General features: G+C 48.7%; 5 protein-coding genes across 5 annotated transcripts; 2 read left to right on the top strand and 3 right to left on the bottom strand.

The window, feature by feature from the left end:
- Position 1: 1 nt before the first annotated feature.
- Positions 2-4138, bottom strand: DEU56DRAFT_899143 (uncharacterized protein; the record flags this gene model as incomplete). The annotated part of the gene is made up of 12 exons (XM_041356479.1): positions 2-1139; positions 1195-1740; positions 1764-1847; positions 2118-2246; positions 2324-2774; positions 2820-2927; positions 3019-3161; positions 3212-3347; positions 3400-3563; positions 3671-3791; positions 3837-3971; positions 4026-4138. 12 exons carry the CDS (start codon positions 4136-4138, stop codon positions 180-182), a joined length of 3090 nt encoding a protein of 1029 aa, XP_041212150.1. The 3' UTR covers positions 2-179.
- Positions 4139-4389: 251 nt separating this feature from the next.
- On the bottom strand, positions 4390-5595 carry DEU56DRAFT_753049 (uncharacterized protein; the record flags this gene model as incomplete). The annotated part of the gene is made up of 5 exons (XM_041349678.1): positions 4390-4512; positions 4592-4697; positions 4750-4831; positions 4898-5036; positions 5485-5595. 5 exons carry the CDS (start codon positions 5593-5595, stop codon positions 4390-4392), a joined length of 561 nt encoding a protein of 186 aa, XP_041212149.1.
- A 909-nt stretch (positions 5596-6504) lies between these two features.
- On the top strand, positions 6505-6702 carry DEU56DRAFT_694245 (uncharacterized protein; the record flags this gene model as incomplete). The annotated part of the gene is made up of 1 exon (XM_041347194.1): positions 6505-6702. A coding segment is annotated over one exon (198 nt), but the record flags the coding sequence as incomplete, so codon positions are not given.
- A 733-nt stretch (positions 6703-7435) lies between these two features.
- Positions 7436-8224, top strand: DEU56DRAFT_696974 (uncharacterized protein; the record flags this gene model as incomplete). Its single annotated transcript, XM_041347242.1, has 1 exon — positions 7436-8224. A coding segment is annotated over one exon (789 nt), but the record flags the coding sequence as incomplete, so codon positions are not given.
- Positions 8225-17214: 8990 nt separating this feature from the next.
- DEU56DRAFT_909115 (uncharacterized protein) lies at positions 17215-18312 on the bottom strand (the record flags this gene model as incomplete). Its single annotated transcript, XM_041357070.1, has 3 exons — positions 17215-17715; positions 17779-18087; positions 18136-18312. The coding sequence occupies 3 exons, from the start codon at positions 18310-18312 to the stop codon at positions 17215-17217; spliced, it is 987 nt and encodes a 328-aa protein (XP_041212146.1).
- Positions 18313-20044: the final 1732 nt, after the last annotated feature.

Below are 20044 nucleotides of genomic sequence, written 5' to 3'. Positions count from 1 at the left end.
AGGCACGACGGAAGGACAAATCAACAATACATAAGTCAAGCAATACATTTCGCAAATACATGGGCATTAAGGCAGATCTACTTCCTCTATTGTATATTCTCCAGCAAGATCGAGGGGTATCGATGTGAACTTGTACTCTTTGTTGGGATACTCCACCGCACTAAACAATGAAACGACCACTATGCCAGTTCCTGGCGGGACAAGTGATACTCGCACTCCAGCTGCATGATCTTGACATCGATGGGGTCCAGCCTATCGATGATGGATTCCGATAGCAAGACAGGGGGCCAGCCTTTGACAAGCGATGGGATCACGCTGACCCTGCTCCGCTGAAGAAGAGTACGGTGGTGCGTCGGAGGTGTGAATTTGTGTGCGCCGTATGCTGCGGTTTTCTGGTAGCCTTCGTTGTCATCTTCATTGACGACCTCGTCGTGCTCTTCCGGGACATCTTCCTCGATGCGTTTGTAGACATCTTCTGTGACATTTCCCTCGACGCGTTCGTTGTCGACTTCCGTGACATTTACCTCGCCGGCGTCGTCGTCTTTCGTAAGATTTTCCTTCACGTCTTTGTTGTCTCCCGTGAAACATGCCTCGACGCCTTCGTTGTCGTCTTCCGTGGTACATCCCTTGACACCCTCATCATCTTTCGTGAAATTATCCTCGACGCCTTCTTTGTCGTATGCCGTGACGTCCTCCTCGACGCCCTTGTCGTCTATCGTGAAACCTTCCACAAAGCCTTGGTCGTTGTTCTCTGTGTCGTCATCCTTGATACCCTCGTTATATTTCTCATTGACGGGTTCCTGGTCGTCTTTCTTGCCGTCTTTGGTCTGGCTTTCCTTGTCGTTGTCCTTGAGATTTTCCTTGCTGATTTCCAGTTCGTGTTCCCGGTCGTTTTCCTTGGTATTTTCTTTGTTTATCTTCGATGTCTTAGAAGCCTTGGACGCCTTGCTATTAACTTCCCTAGGTGGCACCCCGTGCTCTTCTTTGTATTTGACTCGCTTGATGGCCCGACGAGTCCTGCGACTCTGCGTGGGATTCATGGTAGCCCATTGACTATCGGGTAATATGGTGATGCCATACTTTTTGGTGATGGCTGGTGTTTTCGGGTAGGCATTTGCGGTTTCCTTCAATGGTCCAATCTGCCGTGAAGGTCAACTTAGCCTCGTTAGTTACTCATATGTCTATGAGACTTACTTCGACAAGCGTCGCTACCGAGGTGTTGCTGGAAGAGTGCTTCCCCATTTCGGAAGAGGTAGTCGAACTTCTCGAACGCGAAAAGGTCATGTTAGTGTCAAAGGCGGTATCTTCCTCGTTCAGCAGAGAGATGAGTTCGCCGAGAACGCTGCTTGCAAACTTGATTGATGAGAAACGACGCTGGCGAGTGGGCACTCCAGGCTCCTCAGGCTTAAGAGACCCTCTTGCGTCCTCACTCGACGATTTAGTGATGTTGTAGACAACGAAGGCGAGGCGGAAGGGTAACACAAATGAATACAAGGAGATCTGTCCCAGAAGTTTGAAGAGCGCCTGCGGGACTCCAAACACGATCATTTCAGCAGTGGCCAGCCTGGCTGAGATGGTTATCTCCACAGTCCGTCTGAGCCACTCCATCAATGGCGCTGCCATGAGGACAATGTCTTCAGTCGTAGTTTTGTGCGTTTGTGGAGGTCGAGATGGTGGATGACAAGCAACAAAGCATATGAATGGCGGATATTTTGCTTTGTTTGCCGAGTCGCGACGCGTCTAGGTCACGTGCTCGAAATCACCATAACATCAGCAAAAGTGGCGCACCCTGGTAAGGCATTCCCAGGCTTGGCAAGACCCCCCCAGCCAGATGTGCCTCGCCAAGACTGAACATACCATATAGAGGAACTCTCCCCGATGCCAGCCAGGCGTAAGGCTATTTGAAGACGGTCAGAATTGGAGCTTTCCGAAGTCTTGAGGCGCCTTGTAATGACTACTCATCCTTGTTATTCTTATCCAGGCTTGTACCACTATATCAGTCTGGTATCACACTGTAAGGCAATAGACGGAATACAATAGATTTCACATTAATAATACAAAATAAAATACACAGCCGGTGCAAAGTGATACGAGTCCGAGTCCGATTAAAATGATACCCATCTAAGCATGATCGAGAGCGCCGTGGCGAGAGCACCGAAGAAATGACAGCGCGAATGTGCGAATGCGACAAAATTGGGAATGAGCAATGCGGGGAGTCCATGATGTGTAAATCTAAGCATGAAATACTAGGTAGAATCAGACCAGGTGAATGAGTGAGAAACAAACATACCTAATCCGCCTTTCTACCATGGCGAGGTGCAACCTTTTTCTTCTGAGGTACGACAGGAGCTGGTTCATTGACTTCGGCACCGCTAGCAACGAGACGTGTGGGACGGACACTCGACTTTGGCTTTGTAGGCTTAGGTCTCGGGAGTACCTTTCGTCGTGCAGTCAGAGGTGGTTCAGGATCGGTTGGAGCAGCAAGAGCATCGTGAGCGGTGGCAAGTTCAGAAGGAGCAGTAGCAGGTTCCGAGTCGGTAGGTTTTGGTGAAGGTGGGAGTGACAACGGTGAAGATGGAGCGAGAGACGGTAGTCTACTAGGCGGAGTGACGGGACGGTGAATCGGGGGAGGAACTGCAGTGGGCTTTGGAGGAGCAGTCAAGGGGGCCCCTTGTTTGCGGGCAGCGCGTTTCGCCCTCATTTTTGCAAGATCGGAGTCAGCGTCATTCGAAGTGGCCATCATTGCCTTGGCTGCATGTTTGCCAAATACCTGTCTGTAATACTTGTTAGTAGACACTGACAATGAACTGAATACGTACTCGTTAATCCATTTGAGTGTTTCCACTGCCCACGGATCCTCGGTATCATCGAGTGCCTCGACAATGGCTGAAAAGAACTCTTCGAGGTTGAATGAGCCGATGATAATCCTGTAGGAGTTGCAGTTGCATAGGGAAACCACGCCTAGTGTTATAAAATCAGTACACTAGCCAAATAAAACAACGAGCACTCACCACACACATAGCCCAAGCCCACGACTGCGGTGTCACTTTTGTTAGCCCGTACATGGTGCACTTTGACTTTCCTCCACCATGCTTGCTGTCTTCATCATCATTATCTTGTGATCCTGCAGCGGCGGGCCCTAAGTATAGATGCTGAAATGCCTGCAAAAAAATTGGTGAACTTAAGTGACTAGAATCAAAAAAGTACGTACCCTGATACCTGCATGTCCACGGAATAGGCCGGTGATCGGATCTTCTGCGTCGTAAGCAGCATCAGCAGGATACAGAAAGGATGGCCAGTTCGTAGCAAGCAGAGGCCATCCTCCGTCTTGCAGACGTTGCATCCCTCTATGAATAGAGACTGAATTAGACGAAACATTATGAGCTAAGAAATACTCACAGGTCGGTATCTTTGTCAAATTCATCGAGCCATTTCTTGGGGCAAAGTTCCCGTGCTAGTCGGGGATGATTGACGCCGCGGTTCGACTTGCAGGAAGACTTTGGGATGGGAGGTTGGAGGGTATCAGTGCTGCGGTTGGCAAGAATGTACTCAAGCATTGAGTACTTCAGGGATGAAAAGTCATCCGAGCGTTGGGAGCTCATTGAACTGTGGATCATATGTTTGTAGTCATCAGTGAGGTGCATATATGCGCATATATGCGTCAACTCACCGCTGTAATGTAAGGTTTGAGCTCATCATATGACAAGTTGTCAAGATTTGCACGGAAGCCTGGAACAAAATCTAGAATAGTGTTGTAAAATGCGAGAAATCGCGTCTGTTGCTCCTCAGATCTGGAAAACAAATCAGTTTGAGTTCCAAGGTGAAAGGCGACTTACATGTTTGAACTGGATGAACCACCCTTATCAAGGGTCATCCCGTAATGAAATGCGAGCGACACATTTGTAAATGGATGCAAGGTGGCAACTGCCTTGCGCCCAGCCGTGCGATATTCGGATAATGTGTCGCTCAACCTTAAGTCGCGTAATAGGGGTGAGCCCGTGATCATCAATGAATAAGAAACTTACTTGATCTTCTTCTGTCTTCCCGTAGCAGTCAGATTATCGAGAATCTCATCAGTCGAAGTGCGTTTTTTGGAGCTGGAAGTGGACAACGACGCCTCGGAGTCTGAGGAAGACATGGTAGGGTGAGGTAAACAGCTAAGGGATTGTTACCCCAGATACCCGATATTTGGTTCTGTTGACGTGTTACCCCAAACAATTAATTATCGTATACTAATATTAGTACAAGGGGGTGCAAGATAACATGAGAGCAATGTGAGAGCAAAAAAAAATTAATCTAAGTTAAGTCTGCGGTAAAAAAAATATCTAAGCTAAGTCTGCGGTAACTGGAGCAGGCAGAGCTCGCAAAAGATCTAGACTGGCAATGGAATCAGTTGTCTTCCACGTCCCTGCAATGGTGACGGCGGCGGGGTGGCCAAGCGATGCTGCCGTCGAATTTAGGTTTGAGTGGCGGGGGATTTTTGGGGATCCCCACCAAGCGCACTGGCTTTGCCTTGAAATTTGAGTTATTCCTGTAGATCAAATTTTGTTAGTGAACCTGATCATGATCAAGCAAATATAAGAAGTCTTACCCGGAACTCTGGGACTGTGAGTTTGAGGCCCGCAAGATCTTCTGTGATCTTGATGGTATCTGCCGAGAACTTAATCTTCTTGCTCTCGCGTTCACTCAATGGGGTTCTGTATATGGAGTTAGTATTGTATGTGTGAGAGGAAATCTAATAATACTCACCTTTTCCGTTTGGGTTTGCCTGGAATCAACAACTCCGCCTCGCTATCTGTAGATTCCTCGATGCGGACCATCTTGACAGGATCTTTGAGGATGAATAATCAGTTTCTAGGATCAATGTTAGTAAGTGATATGAAAAGATCGAGATTACATGCCAATGGGCCCGGATTCTCGGGGGTAAAGTTGATCTCATAAGTCGGCCAACCAGTTAGGAGGTTGTCAATATCCATGACAATGACATTGTCACGGATAATGACCTGGTCGGTACCATTGAGAAGGATTGACTCAGGCTGAATTAGACATGGTAGTGATAGACGCGTAATACTGGAAAATCTATGCGTGTTGATCGATAAGATCATTGGAAATTGCCGGCTGACATTAAATTTGATCCGTCAGTCATGTGATCTGTTGGAATCAAAATTTTCAAAGTTTTCGTTCTTGCTCCTCAGTTAGTACCATAGGGCGTCCGCTCATACCAGCCACCGATACACGCACTACGTGCAGCTCCGCATCATGCGGACACTTTCAGTTGCTTAGGCGCTGATCTGCAAACATCCGCTGTTAACTTGTAGAGGCTCGGTCCCTGAGCACCAGGGCGCCCTGGGAAATCTCAATTTATTTTATTCATATTTTGACTGCTGTGGGTGAGGGTCATGCTGCGGCTGGAGGTCTCCGCGCAGACTCAACGATCCTGCAGCAGTCAATGTACTAATTTTATCCTCTCTAGCTTATAAACACCTCTAGACTTCGACTGTCGAGGGCACCTTTCGCGTTCTCAAACGCCATCTCCACCACACATCCGTCGTCAACCTTTTCAAGTTGCTTTGCCTTGCTTGCACTCACACACATGGTTCGTGTTTCATTCTGCGTCGCTCAATATCTTCCACTCACCTCTTAGATTAGTTTGCTGTCAATGTGGGCTCTTCGCAAGCGCAAAGCTATACCACGACGACTTCATCTCCCGACACGCGTCTGTGCTCCGGTAGCCTCCCTCTCGTCTATTGTGCTGTGTCGTCGTGGTCCATCCGCGTACAACCTATCGTGGACCAGCTTGTCACCTCTATCTTGCCACTACTCCTTGATCTTATCGACGCTAGCCAGATGTGGAGGCACGCATCATATTAGATGACCCGCTCTCAGTGGGTGAGCAATATTATCTCTGTCGCGTCTCTCTTACTGACGACTGCCTTTAGTGGATGCACACGCTGTCTCCGCGTTCCCCTTCCCCCCGATACATTTCCCCGTATCTCTAGTCCCTTCAGCTCTTGCTCATCTCGCCAAACGATACATCGATCAAGCCTTCGTACTAAATCTCCTCGAGCTCTTTGACTCTGAAGACCCTCAGGAGCGCGACTTTCTCAAGACAACAGTACCCTCACCGTGCCTTTTTATTTATTTATTGGGCGCCCTCACGAAGCGAGTACCCTTGAAGGTTCAGTCACCGTCGCCTTCGTTAGCATCCATAGCGTTGGGTTTTATTCTTTTTTCTCGGTTCTTTCCTTCCCTCCCTATGCAGTTTATGTTCTCCAACTTACCTTCTGACTAATATATCCTTTGCTACACCAATGCCTGACGTGTCGGCGAAAACCTTGATTGTGCCTGGCAGTGATGACCTTTGGGAGGGTCTTGACGAGGCCTCAACACTGCAACTGGCTAACCTGACCTCGACTACTCCGACGCTCGATTCTGTGGACGCACCACTATGTACTCCCTCTGCACCCACTGGACGTCTTGATAATACGTCAACTCCTTACTATGTTGAAGAACGTCTTCTGGTTGTCCTCCTTCAGGCAAAATCAACTCGAAGCGATCACCGCCATGCTCGATGGCAATGATGTCTTCGTCCTAATGCCCACCGGTGGTGGAAAAAGTCTTTGCTACCAACTTCCCGCAGTCTGTAAGACTGGTAGGACCCAGGGAGTCACATTCGTCATATCTCCACTTGTTGCGCTCATTGCGGATCAAGCGGATCAAGTGGAGCATGTGAACGATCGGACCGTAACCCTATCATTACGCACGATGACCTGCAGGCAGATTTTGATCGGGTGGCAGGGATTTTGATCGGGTGGCAGGGATTTTGATCGGGTGGCAGGTCCCAGTTCATATAAAACGAGTCAGGTCTCTGCTGACTCCCATCCCAGTGCATGCCTGCAGTGACTCGGGCAGATACATGCAGGCGATGCTGGCAAAGTACACCATTCTCTCACTCCTCACCTTTATCCTCGCCATGTCGTTTGCATGCCCTGTTTGCAATTATACTGCCACGACGGCACGCGGTATTTCCACGCATCAAAACCAGTGGTGCAAAGGTTTGAGGGATGTCTCAAACAGCATCATGGATGCCCGCCGTGAGCGCCAGCCTCCACAGCCTCCAGCCCCTCAGGTTCCCATCGCTCAACCGATAGTTGCTCCCTTGCACGATGATGGTCTGAGTGTGCTGGATTTTGAGCATTATTCGCCCTCGCCCCCACCAGTACATTCAAGTCCACCACCGCAGCGGCCATCAGGCCTTCCAAATCGTAAACGGCAGCTCCCATTACGCTTTCGAGATGAACTCCCTGCTCTGCCCGTCCCAGTTCCCGTTCCTCCACCTGCAGCTGACATTGATCTTACCGCCTCTCTGGCTGATGTCGATGCCACCTCGCCACGTTCTGGTATCGAGTCTGACATAGAATCAGACGAAGATACGTGGGTACATACCGATCAGGACACCTTTGGTTTGTTCCGTTCATACTTGGGACATTTCCCGTCCTATGATCCTGAAAATACCATGTCGTTTGACGACATTTGCGACTCTCGCACCTTCCAACCAGCTGATGGTCCCAACAAGCATACGCGACCCTGGTATGCAGGCTTCGGCACTGCCATTGATGCTGTTAATCGCACCTTCTTCGCACCTTTCCTCAATGCTACGACTTTTCGGCTCATGAGTTGGTTCTACAACTCATCTACCGGTAGATCTATTGCCGACCTTGACCGCCTAGTGCAAGAGGTGATGCTTGCTGAAGACTTTGAGCGCGAGGACTTGAGAGGATTTTCCGCGTCTCGGGAGGCTAAGAGAATGGATCAAGCAGGCGAAGATCCAAACTCGGGTCTGTTTACGTCTGACAGGTGGCATGAGGCCTCTGTGAAGATTAAGCTGCCTGCGGAGAAGGAGAAATTTGCGTCAGAAGCAGATGCCCCCGAATTCGCAGTCGAAGGACTTTACTATCGCAAGCCGCTCGAAGTTCTCAAATCGGCTTACGAAGAGATGTCCTCAAGGACGTTCCATACCACTCCCTTCAAAGTCTTCTGGCACCCTGACGAACATGAATTCCCTGAACGAATCATCACCGAAGTCTATACTGCTGACGCAATGCTCCAGGAGCATCAGCAAATCAAGGCACAGCCTCGGGGGTGCAATCTAGAGACGGTTGTTGCTGCTATCATGGTGTGGTCAGACTCGACACATCTTGCGTCATTCGGGCACGCTGCACTATGGCCTATCTACCTGTTTATTGGAAACCAGTCAAAGTACCTACGGAACAAGCCACTCGAATTTGCAGCACATCATTTGGCATATATTCCAAAGGTAAGATTTTCTTTTGAGTCATCGTTGTCAACTCTGACGGTAATGTATTCAGTTACCAGATATTGTACACGAATTTTATATGCATGCCTACGGGAAGGCTGCAACCAGCGCAGTCCTTACCCATCTCAAGAGGGATCTTATGCATGCTATCTGGCTCCTACTCCTCGACGATGAATTCATGGATGCCTACGAGCATGGTGTCGTTGTCCGATTTGCAGACAACGTCTATCGTAGAGTATTTCCCCGATTTTTTACCTATGCAGCGGATTACCCAGAGAAGTACACTTATATAACTCTCCTTCGTTATGATCGCTCATTTGAATTTCAGGATTCTCCTTGCTTGTATTAAGTTCCTCGGTAAATTTCCATGTCCCCGGTGCCTCATCCCAAAGGACAAGATCAATCAGCTGGGATCAAAGTTGGATAGACTGCGACGCACACGAGATGTACGAGTGGATAACAGGCAATGCTGTCATATTTATGCATAATTTAGGCTAATTACAGACATTATTGTTATGCATGGCTGTCACTAATCCCCCATCATCCTCCTTTATGCATAATGGTGCCTGCATCACACTGATCCCATAATAGGGATTTATATTCTCAGATTATTCTCATGCCCTACGCATTTTTGGCCACCTACCGTGGGAATTTCCCCACAACACTAAAAACATCGGCCATTTTGGGAATCTCCACAATATCAATTATTCCCACACCCTCCCCACCTCACTGCAGCTTCACCACCACACCACAATAGCTCCCCCTTTATATATAAGTAGTAGTTTAGTATATATATGTATAACATAATATAATAGACCGCTTTTTTTGTTTGTTTGTGTGATTGCTCCTCCTCCAGGGGCAATTCAACATAGGGTAGGGTACAGAACATTTTCGCACTTTTGCCCCTTTGATAGGGGTGTGTTCTATTATCTTCAGAACATGTTTATGAGCATATATGAGCATATTCCTATCTTTATTGGACCCCCTGAAGCATCCTACATCAATAGATATACCACATATGCAAGAAAACACAGAATATGCTCCCATTTAATTATTTCTGGGTGAACAGACTTGTAAAAATGATTCCCAGCATCTATTCAACAATAGGAACAATGTATCAGGAGTCCAGGACCATAGGATAATCCCCTGTTGCATGGTGTGCCCCCCCTCTCCTGGTAATTTGCCCCCTGTGAAATTTTTTCCTGTAGGACCGGGCCTCAATTGAGGTAGGGGTCTATTTCTACATATATTTGAGGTAGGTCTATTATATAGCTGGCCCAGGACACACATAGGATCCTGCTACAGGAACAAAAACATAGAAAATCGCATTTTTGACACTTTTGATGTTTTTCAGTATCTTACTCTTGCACAAGTAATACAACCTGTTCATATATCATTATTATAGTATATATACTTGCTCTTTGTGACAAGGATCAGCTCAAAATAGGCCAGGAGTTTGAGTTAGTGTGAATGCTTGCTATTTCTACTGATAAGGAGCCCATACTTTTAATACATCAAAATTTAATAATCAGACACCTGGAGTAGATGTCAAATATATTCATAATCATAGGCCTAAATGTACAGAACAATCCAACAAGAATTGAGTCCTGAGGAAGTGAAATAGATAAGGAATTGAGTGTGGGAAAGTTCAAATACCCAAAACATCGAAAATGGTCAGTTGGGCAGTAGTTGGACTTTAATGCTGGGTCAACTCAAATATACACCACATTCCTTCCACCACCCTTCAACCTCAGGGCAGTATGTAGTATAGGTTCATTCAGTAGTCTACCTTGTATCCTACATATTTTTAATGAAATGTTTGAGCTGTATCATATATAAATGTAACTTTGTGTGAAAAGATGTCAATTGTCACTTTTCACACATATGTGATTTTACTTGTCATTTAGTCAGTCCTTGATGGATCTTTCTAGAACTTCATGTCTATCATCAGGGACATATATAGGACATATCCCAGGTCTTTGATCACTTATCACAGGCTTGATGACTATGTGGGCTCCTTATCAGTGGAAATACCCCCTGTACATCATATATCATATTTGTGCCCTATGTAGGGCTGATCCTTGGCATAGAACATATGTCTGAATGTACTACTGATTATATATGAAGGGCTAGTCATTTGTGCAAGTGTAAGGGACTTAAAAACATTAAAAGTGTCAAAAATGCGATTTTGTATGGTTTTGTTCCTATAGTAGGATCCTATGTGTGTCCTGGGCTATCCATATGATGTATCTACTCCAAATATACTTAGAAAGAGATCTCCCACCCTCCTTAAGGTCCGGTCCTACAGGAAAAATTTTCACAGTGGGTAAACCACCAGGAGAGGGGGGATATACTACACAAGAAGGTCTTGTCCTATGGTCCTGAGGTCCTGATACATTATTCCTACTGTTGAATGGATGCTGGGAATAATTTTTCCAAGTCTACTCACCTAGAAATAAACAAATGGGAACATATTTTGTGTTTTCCTGTATATATGCTGTATCTAATGATGTAGGGCGCTTCAGGTGGTCAAAAATGTGGGGGGATCTCTTCATATACACTCATAAGTGTGTCCTGGATACCATAGAACACTTCCATATCAAAGGGGCAAAAGTGTGAACATGTTCTGCAACCTAGGTTATGTTAAAATGGCCCTGGAGGGGGAGTTGTCACATGGATACACAAAAAAAGTGGTTTATTATGTTATTTTATACATGTATGTACCAAACTACTACTGAGATACAAGGGGGGACTTATTATGGTGTAGTGGTGAAGCTGCAGTGAGGTGGGGAGGGTGTGGGAATAATTGATATTGTGGACATTCCCAAAATGGCCGATGTTTTTGGTGTTGTGGGGAAATTCCCACGGTAGGTGGCCAAAAATGCGTAGGGCATGAGAATAATCTGAATATAAATCCCTATTATGGGATCAGTGTGATGCAGGCACCATTATGCATAAAGAAGGATGATGGGGGATTAGTGACAGCCATGCATAACGATAATGTCTGTAATTAGCCTAAATTATGCATAACCCTGCCACCAACAGGTGTGGATAACCATGCTCGCCGGAGCATGATCGAGATGGTCCGGGATTGGATTTTCACAAAGGGGCGGAACATAGCGAGCTCAGTGATTGACAAGGTACTTGGACCAACTTCTCTTGTTCCAACCCGTGTAAGTTCTACTATTCATTGTGCACTAAAAGTCCCTTATATCTCCTTTGAAGAATGCTTTCTCAGCGCGCTTGTCCCGCTTTGGGTTGGACTTTCACTCAATGTTCGTGCCCGATTTTATGCACGAGTTCGAATTGGGGGTCTGGAAGGGTACTCTTACACATTTGCTGCGTATTATGTATGCTTTTGGCGGGGACGCAATGGTACAGTTTGATACAAGGTGAGGTTTAAATTTGTTTTATTGCTTTCCAGACTAACCGACTCGAAGATTTCGCCATGTTCCAACTTTTGGCCGGGATACAATCCATAAATTCAACCGCAATGTTTCGAACCTCACGAAACTCGCTGCAAGAGACTTTGAGGATATTTTACAGGTTCGTGCATGTTTTCGAGTCTGATCCTTTGTCTGATGTGACACAGTGCGCTATCCCTGTATTGGAAGGACTACTGCCTAAGGAGCATGATGACATTATATTGGATCTGCTGTTTGAACTTGTGACATGGCACGCCCTAGGAAAACTCAGGCTCCATACCGAAACCACACTGCATTTCCTCGACAATTCAACAACTAGACTTGGGCAAGCTTTGTGCCGGTTCAAAGATGTTACATGTGATGCCTTTGTTACTCAAGAGCTGCCCAAGGAAGCGGCTGCACGCGGGCGTCGCAAACCTGCATACTCGAAGACAGGCAAGTCAAAAGCACCACCAAAGAAGACAGCTTCAGACGGCCCTCGAACACGCCTTTTTAACATGTCGACGTATAAACTTCATGCGCTGGGGGATCATGTCAAGTCCATTTGGTTGTTTGGTACGACAGATAACTTCTCTACACAAGTGGTGAGTTTGCTCCATGATTTATGTTATTGTGACTTAAAGCAAACATCAGGGCGAATTGGAACACCGTCGAGTCAAGCGATTTTATGCGCGTACCAATAAAATCAAGTTCGCGCGTGGTATCGCCAAGCAACAGCGCCGTGAACAACTTCTACACAAACTTCGACAAAATGCTCAGGGTGTCGCACAACAGGCTAGTGAGCACCTGGACACTAGGGACACAACTTCACGTCCAACAGTCGATTTCGCTGAACAAGAAGTGTTACCGCAGTGTTCCCCGGAGTCCCAGTACCAAATTTCCAATTCACGTCGCCTCCACTGGGACCTAACAGCTTGGCTCCATAAGAACCGTGAGGACCTCGCAGTCAAGGCACGTTCTCGCTTGTTCTCACTTTTTTTTTCTTATCTTTATGACATAGGACTTTTTACCGTGCCTCAAAGATCATATTCTCGCTCGGCTGCTTGTTTCTGATGACAACAGCGAGCAAACATTCACACCTGCACAGCGCAACTCGCTTATTATCGTCGACAACAAGATATACAGGCACAAGGTGCTTCACATCAATTATACAACATATGACCTTCGTCGGTGTAGGAGACGCCCTGTCTGCAGCCCCGTACGGCACCATTTCCCCTTACTGGACAAAGTCACGCATACCCTCCGCAGGCCGTTGCGGACCATCACACGAGGTTGCGGAATCTGCGCACTCATCGCATCGCAACGCACTATCCGTCCATGTCCTGTCTGCATCCGTCCGTCCTCACTGGTGCGTTCTCATCCTTAGTTAGTCATTCCTAACCGTTCGCAGGGCCAGTTACATATCAGTTCCCATGCACGAGGTCGCATAGTGCTACTTACATATTATCTCCCTCCGACTTCGCGTACATATGCGCCCGCTTATACAGTTCCGGTTTCTTACGGACTCTGTTATATACTACGTTGCGGACTGGTATCCATCACTTTCCTACATTCCCTCTCTCTGGTTGTGTGTTGCAGAGTCACTAGCTTAGATTTTACCTTGTCATTCCGTGAACCTTGAGGCAATCATCTTGTTTGCCTTATCATCCCGCGCGAACGACTACGCATCGCCATTGCACAGTTTGACTATTGCTAGTCCTAGTTGAGTTCCTTTGCAAGGCGGTTTCTGCACGTCTGCGCATTTACCTTGGTACCTAGTTCGCTCTACCGATTACCTGTTCCACACCTGGTAACCTAACCGTTTCGCTACCTGGTACCCTACTCGTTCGCATACCTGGTAACCCTCTAATATTCACTCGTTTGCTCCGCACCCGCATACCTCGCATCTCCGCATCTGCATACCTCGCATCTTCCACATACGCTTGCATCTCGCAGCATTCTCATCTCCGCATCTCCTTCAGCAGTACACAGCTGTTCTGTCTTCAGCGCATCACTTCCTTCTTCACTGTTCCCCTCGCTCATACTTGAGGAACTGCTCTCAGAGCTATCCCCTTGGGTCGACTACTATTCTCACACCCAGCAGGATCAGTACGCTATCACTATAGCGGACTTCTACGATTTCTCCCACAACTGGAGCCCACCGCGAGGGGATTATAGCCGAGAAAGTTGGAAGATCGCTGAGACAAACACCGGCCCGCATTGCGAAGCAGAAACTAGCATCTATTAGCCTCGACCAAGAAAGCTTCTTCGCGCCAATACCAGAAGAAGAGGACCATCCACAACCCGGACCATCGAGATCGCATCCGCAATCTCAATCCTCAGACGATGAACCTCTGCGTCTCACCCCGGACTCTCCGCTTTCAGAAGAAGAGAGAGATACTGTAGACGAGCTACTTCCGTTTTTCCCCGGATCATTCAACTTCCCCACAGACAAGCCATCCCACGCACTAGACACTCCCTCTACCGCTACCTCCCTTACCTCACCTAGTAATCCTACCCGTGCTCATACACCCGAACTTCCGCGCTTAACGCTGCCCGTTATCTCCTTACCTCTTTCATCTCCTCGTAATCGCTTAGAATCCCTTCCCCATTTCGCTCCTTCTCCGCAGAAGCTACCCACGATATCCCTTCTGATTCCGTCTGTTCCGCGTATCCCTATTCCTCCCGTAGTACCTATTACCATCGTCCCAGTACCTTCCGCTCCTACGGCAACCATGTCGACTAACACTTTCAGGATGCCTCTCAGGGGTACGGACAAGGCACCCAAGTTCGAAGGCGCTCCAGACAAGCTCCTGGAATTCATCGAAGATGTCAATGAGCTCGCAGATTTGGCCCAGGTAGTTGGTGCCGCGCGTATCAAAGCGGCGATGCGATATGCATCCTCAGAAGAATCGGAGACTTGGGCACTACTCGACGAGGCCACAGGTAATGATTGGGACAAGTTTGTCAAAGCTGTCAAAGCATTGTATCCGGGTTGCGAAGGCGATAGACGCTTCACCCGCGCTGACCTTACACAGTTATCCGCAGAGCAATCCCGTCTGCCTATCAATTCGCAAGCGGAACTCGGGGTATACTACCGGAAGTTCTTCAAGATATCCAAGTTCCTACTCACGAACAAGAAGCTGTCGGAACTCGAACGCGACCAACTCTTTCAAGACGGATTCCATGCAGACATAGGCGCCCACCTCAGACATCGACTCAGTATACTGCACACCAACCTCCACCCCGGAGAACCATACCCAATCGACAAAGTCTACGAGGCCGCAGTATTTCTGCTACCAGGAACATCCGCAGTATCGATTCAAGCACCAGCGCAACCATCCGCTCGCACTTCATACGCACCTCAACCACAGCAATATGTTCCGTCCCCGCAACCACGCCCGCAACCAAGCCCAGGAGTGGTAGTCAAACAGGAGTATACGATGCAGAGAGCCCAAGGCCCATGCCATTTCTGCGGAGGAGCTGACCACTACCAACGATGGTGTAGGACACGCGACCAGTATATTCGCGATGGCAAGTGTGTAGAAGATGAAGGAGGACGACTTGTGATGTCCGATGGTAGAGGTATCCCAGGACATCGGGATAGCGGCACTTACCAGGAGCGCATCGACTGCTTCCTATCACAGACCCCCGCAACCGGTGCCAATGCGACCGTGATTGCAGGGTTATACTGTCGCGCTCAACCAAGGATACAAGTAGAGACTGACATCGACGCATCAGCATATTCGCTCACTCGCGCCACGGAAGAAGCGGAGCCTGATGAGGAGCTCAAGAAGTTAGAGGACGCAGCTATCGCAGCCTGTACGGTGTATGCTAACACCCGGGCACGCAAATCAGACCTGAAGGGTAAGAATGTTCGCTTTGAAGGAGTAGAGTCATCCACGCGTCCCAAGCCTGGGCCCTCATCCAGAATAGCGCCGACCGAAGAGATCATATCTCCCCAGGTACAGGAAGCTACCACCAGACCAGCATCTAATCCTGCGACAGTTCCGAAAGCCACTATGGGAAACGCTGCTGCTTCATCATCTACGCCCGCACCTAACACTAACCCCTCTGCGAAGTTTAGATATGGATTCCCGTTGGAAGACAAGCATGCAGAAAAGCGAGTCGTGGACCGCATGCTAGACTCAAATGTCAACGTACCCATACGCGAGCTCATGGCAGTCTCACCCGACATCCGCAAGGTATTCCGGGAGCTCATCACCCCGAAGCGAGTCATGGAAGGTATGGTATCAGTCAATGAGTTAACCTCGCGTTCCGAGATCGAAGCGTTCGTACGAAAGTATGATCACTGTCTCCCGCGAGCAGATGACGGGCGCATCGTATCTGAACATTTCGAAGCGTTGCGATGTATCAAAGCGACCTTGAAGGGAGGGCGGGTTCTTTCTTGCATCCTAGACCAGGGCGCTGAATGCATCGTGATGCCAAGGAGAGTATGGAAAAGTCTCGGATCGGAAGTCTTGCGTTCGGATCACAAGCTAACCATGGAATCAGTCAATACTTCCACAGATTGCACGCTCGGTGTCATCGAAAACCTTGCGCTAGATTTTGGTACGGGGGAAATGTGGTTCCAAGTACAGGTAATAGAATCCGCACACTTCGACATACTCCTCGGACGACCATTCTTCACTCTTACAAGTTGCCGTACCGAAGACCTTCCCAACGGAGAACAAGACATCACGCTTACGGATCCTAATAGTCGCAAGGAAATTCGCATCGCCACGGAATCTTGGGTCAAGTTCTGCCCCGGATGCAAACAAGATGAGGCCTGCTCAGACCATCCGCGACGCCAATCTGGATGACCTTGCAGAAGAAGAGACTGAAGAACCGGAAGATGAAGATGCGGACCCAGACACATAAAACTCCCACATTCCTTTGGTTCGACACTCGTTACACACGCTCGTTCCCCCCCCCGCAATCATTCAACCTCATCACTCAACACACACTCGCTTCGTCTCAGAATATATCAACATAATACAGTATGCATTCCTACCCCGGGTTTCGTCCGGTGCTCTCTTACCATATAACCACCCCGCAACTAATTCAGAAACACCGCACTCAACCCACACGGACTCGATTACGTACGTACAAGGACAGGCAGGATTGAACTAGATGCGCAACCAACTGATACCCTTTCTCATTCGCACGCGGCTATCGCATCACGCACATTTGACTCGTATAAAGTTCGCACCATATACTCACCGCAACCAGGGCACAGGATTGGTACAGAGGAAGGCAGCTGCGCGACGAAGAAAAGACGGACGGTACTCCGCACGCACAAGACACGTTCCTGAATTCTTGACCCTCATTCGAAGTAGCACCGTATTCACGCACTTACCATTTTTTCTTGTTAATTAGGCATTCAGTGAGGACCCGGACAGACATAGACATGGATACGGATTGGACCGGACGCCAGGATCACCTCTATTGTACGAACAGGATGCGATGGAAAACATAGGTTGAGATAGGTATCTACTTGCGGGCAGCACGCTTCTTGAGGATGCGCTGCTCCTGCTTGTCAAGCGCAAGGGTGGCCTCGAAGATCATGCTATAGGCTTGCATGAGCTGCGCACGCACCTGGCGCATCTCGTGCAACTCCTCCAGATCCTCCGCATCATCAGCATCGTCCTCTACTGCCAGCTTCTTTCCCTTCCCAGTAACGATTGAACGACGTCTAGCAACCACCTCACTATCAGAGACCTCGAGTATCTGGCGTTCTGGAGAGGAGACGGTACGACGAATGGAACCAGGCGCGGATAGACGAGATCCACCAGCAACTGGAGTTGCGGACGGGGCCTTCTTAGTAGATGCCTTCCCGAAGGATGCGTACTCGCATTTGGTCCTCGCAACCTTGCAGGGATCGCACTGCTGACCTTGCGAACCACTGCAAGGCTGGTCACGCCTCTTGCAATTGCCACAAGGAAGAACGTGGTCAACCTTAGGACCTGGAACGATCGCACGAGCACCAGATTTCTGCGCAACCACATCCTTAGCCAAACAATTCCTGACACGCAACAAACAAGGATATCAACGCACCGACACGCGTGGCGCATCAGCGTCTGCAGGCTTCTTCGTTTTACCAGGCACCTTACGCGCACGTTTGGCAGAAGTCACCACTGGAGCGCTTGCAACCTCAGGCTCCGCATCCGCATCCTCTTCCCCGCCGCCAGCCTCGCCCAAAACCACGTCCATCTTTTCCTGATCATCCTGCATCTTCTCGGAGAACTGACACTCGTGGGTCGCATAAGTCAGGTTGCCACTTTTCACCAAGGAGGTATCAGCTGCGGACAAGGACAGCTGCAACCCTCGCTTCTCTGCAGCAGCAAACGAGGCGTCGAACGCAGCCTATGCACCAGTCAGCGCAACACAATGAAAAGAACAGCAGACACTCACAGATAGCGTATCCCATTCCGCATTCCAGTCTCGCTTCTCCCGCATCAACTCTGGCCTATCGTCCGGAATGGACATTATCGTCGCACCCAGCTTGTCGACAAGGTCCGCAAATTCCCTGCGAAGACGCACAGACTCGTCCTCTGCAGGTGGCTTGTTGATGAATACGAAAGGAGGCATGGTAGAGGAAGAATAGGACGAGAAAGAATGGGAAAAGGAAGAGGATTATAAGGAAGGAAAACTGGGTACGCAACGTGTTAACACGCAACCCTGGTTCTGGGTCCACAGAAGCACCAAAGTCCGCAATCCCGATCACCGGCACCCGCAATGTTTTCATTACCGTTCCGATATACCCGGTCACGTGACTCATCCTTGGATGTTCCTTGCTAAAGTCCAAATTCCACGCACGCTGCTGACCAGGGATGGTCAGTGTTTGAGTCTCCCGCAGGTGTAGGAGACGCCCTGTCTGCAGCCCCGTACGGCACCATTTCCCCTTACTGGACAAAGTCACGCATACCCTCCGCAGGCCGTTGCGGACCATCACACGAGGTTGCGGAATCTGCGCACTCATCGCATCGCAACGCACTATCCGTCCATGTCCTGTCTGCATCCGTCCGTCCTCACTGGTGCGTTCTCATCCTTAGTTAGTCATTCCTAACCGTTCGCAGGGCCAGTTACATATCAGTTCCCATGCACGAGGTCGCATAGTGCTACTTACATATTATCCCCCTCCGACTTCGCGTACATATGCATTCGCTTATACAGTTCCGGTTTCTTACGGACTCTGTTATATACTACGTTGCGGACTCGTATCCAGCACTTTCCGACATTCCCTCTCTGGTTGTGTGTTGCGGAGTCACTAGCTTAGTCTTACCTTGTCTTTCCTTGCTTGAGCAATCATCTGTTTGCCTTCTCTTCTCGCGCGAATGCTCGCATCACCATCGACAGTTGGCTATTGCTAGATCTAGTTGAGTTCACTCGCAAGACAGTTCCGTCGCGTCCTGCATATACCTGGTACCTTACCCGTTTTACCTGTCTTTCCGTCCTGATACCTGGTACCTTCCCTGTCTCGCATACCTGGTATTCCCTAGACTTCGCATCCGTATACTCCGCACCCCTGCGCATCCTCGCACCTCTACGCATTCTCCCGCAAGCAGCTGTTCCGTCTCCAGCGCATCACTCCCCTACTCACTGTTCCCCTCGCTCATACTTGAGGAACTGCTCTCAGAGCTATCCCCTTGGGTCGACTACTATTCTCGCACCCAGCAGGATCGGTACGCTATCACTATAGCGGACTTCTACGATTTCTCCCACACCGCAAAGGATTTGTATCACAGAATTGCCTTTTTGCGTGTGGATTCGACTTGCAATTTACATACTCATTGACCGGCTGGGAAGGATCCGTGACTGATGCACGGCTTTGGGATCAAGCACTCGAAGGCGGGTTAAAAATTCCCGCTGGTAAATACCTTCTCGCAGATGCAGGATTTCCTTCCTGCGAACAACTCTTGATTCCATACCGCGGCGTTCGATACCACCTGGCTGAATGGGGGCGTGCCAATGTCAGGTAAGTGTTTCACTCGTTTCATATTTAAATCAAACTAATTCATTTTCAGACCTGTCAATAAGGAAGAGCTATTTAATCTTCGCCACTCCTCAGCACGAAACGTCATCGAACGAATCTTCGGCGTCCTCAAACGACGCTTTCGCATTCTCCTCTTATCCCCGGAGTACAAGATGGACATACAAGCCCGCATTCCAGCGGCACTTTGCTCCATTCACAACTTCATCCGGATTCACGACCCGGCCGAAGACCCTCTGCCGCCGACGAACGTTGTCAACGACAACCCGAGCCATCAAGGATATGTTGCGGCGGATGAGAATGGGCCGCAAGTACAAGCTGCAAATGCAC

Source organism: Suillus clintonianus (assembly GCF_016758775.1).
Source record: "Suillus clintonianus strain FC179 chromosome Unknown DEU56scaffold_12, whole genome shotgun sequence".
Classification (NCBI taxonomy): Eukaryota; Fungi; Basidiomycota; class Agaricomycetes; order Boletales; family Suillaceae; genus Suillus; species Suillus clintonianus.
The sequence above is the reverse complement of the archived record's forward strand: the minus strand, read 5'-3'. Positions and strand labels throughout refer to the sequence as shown.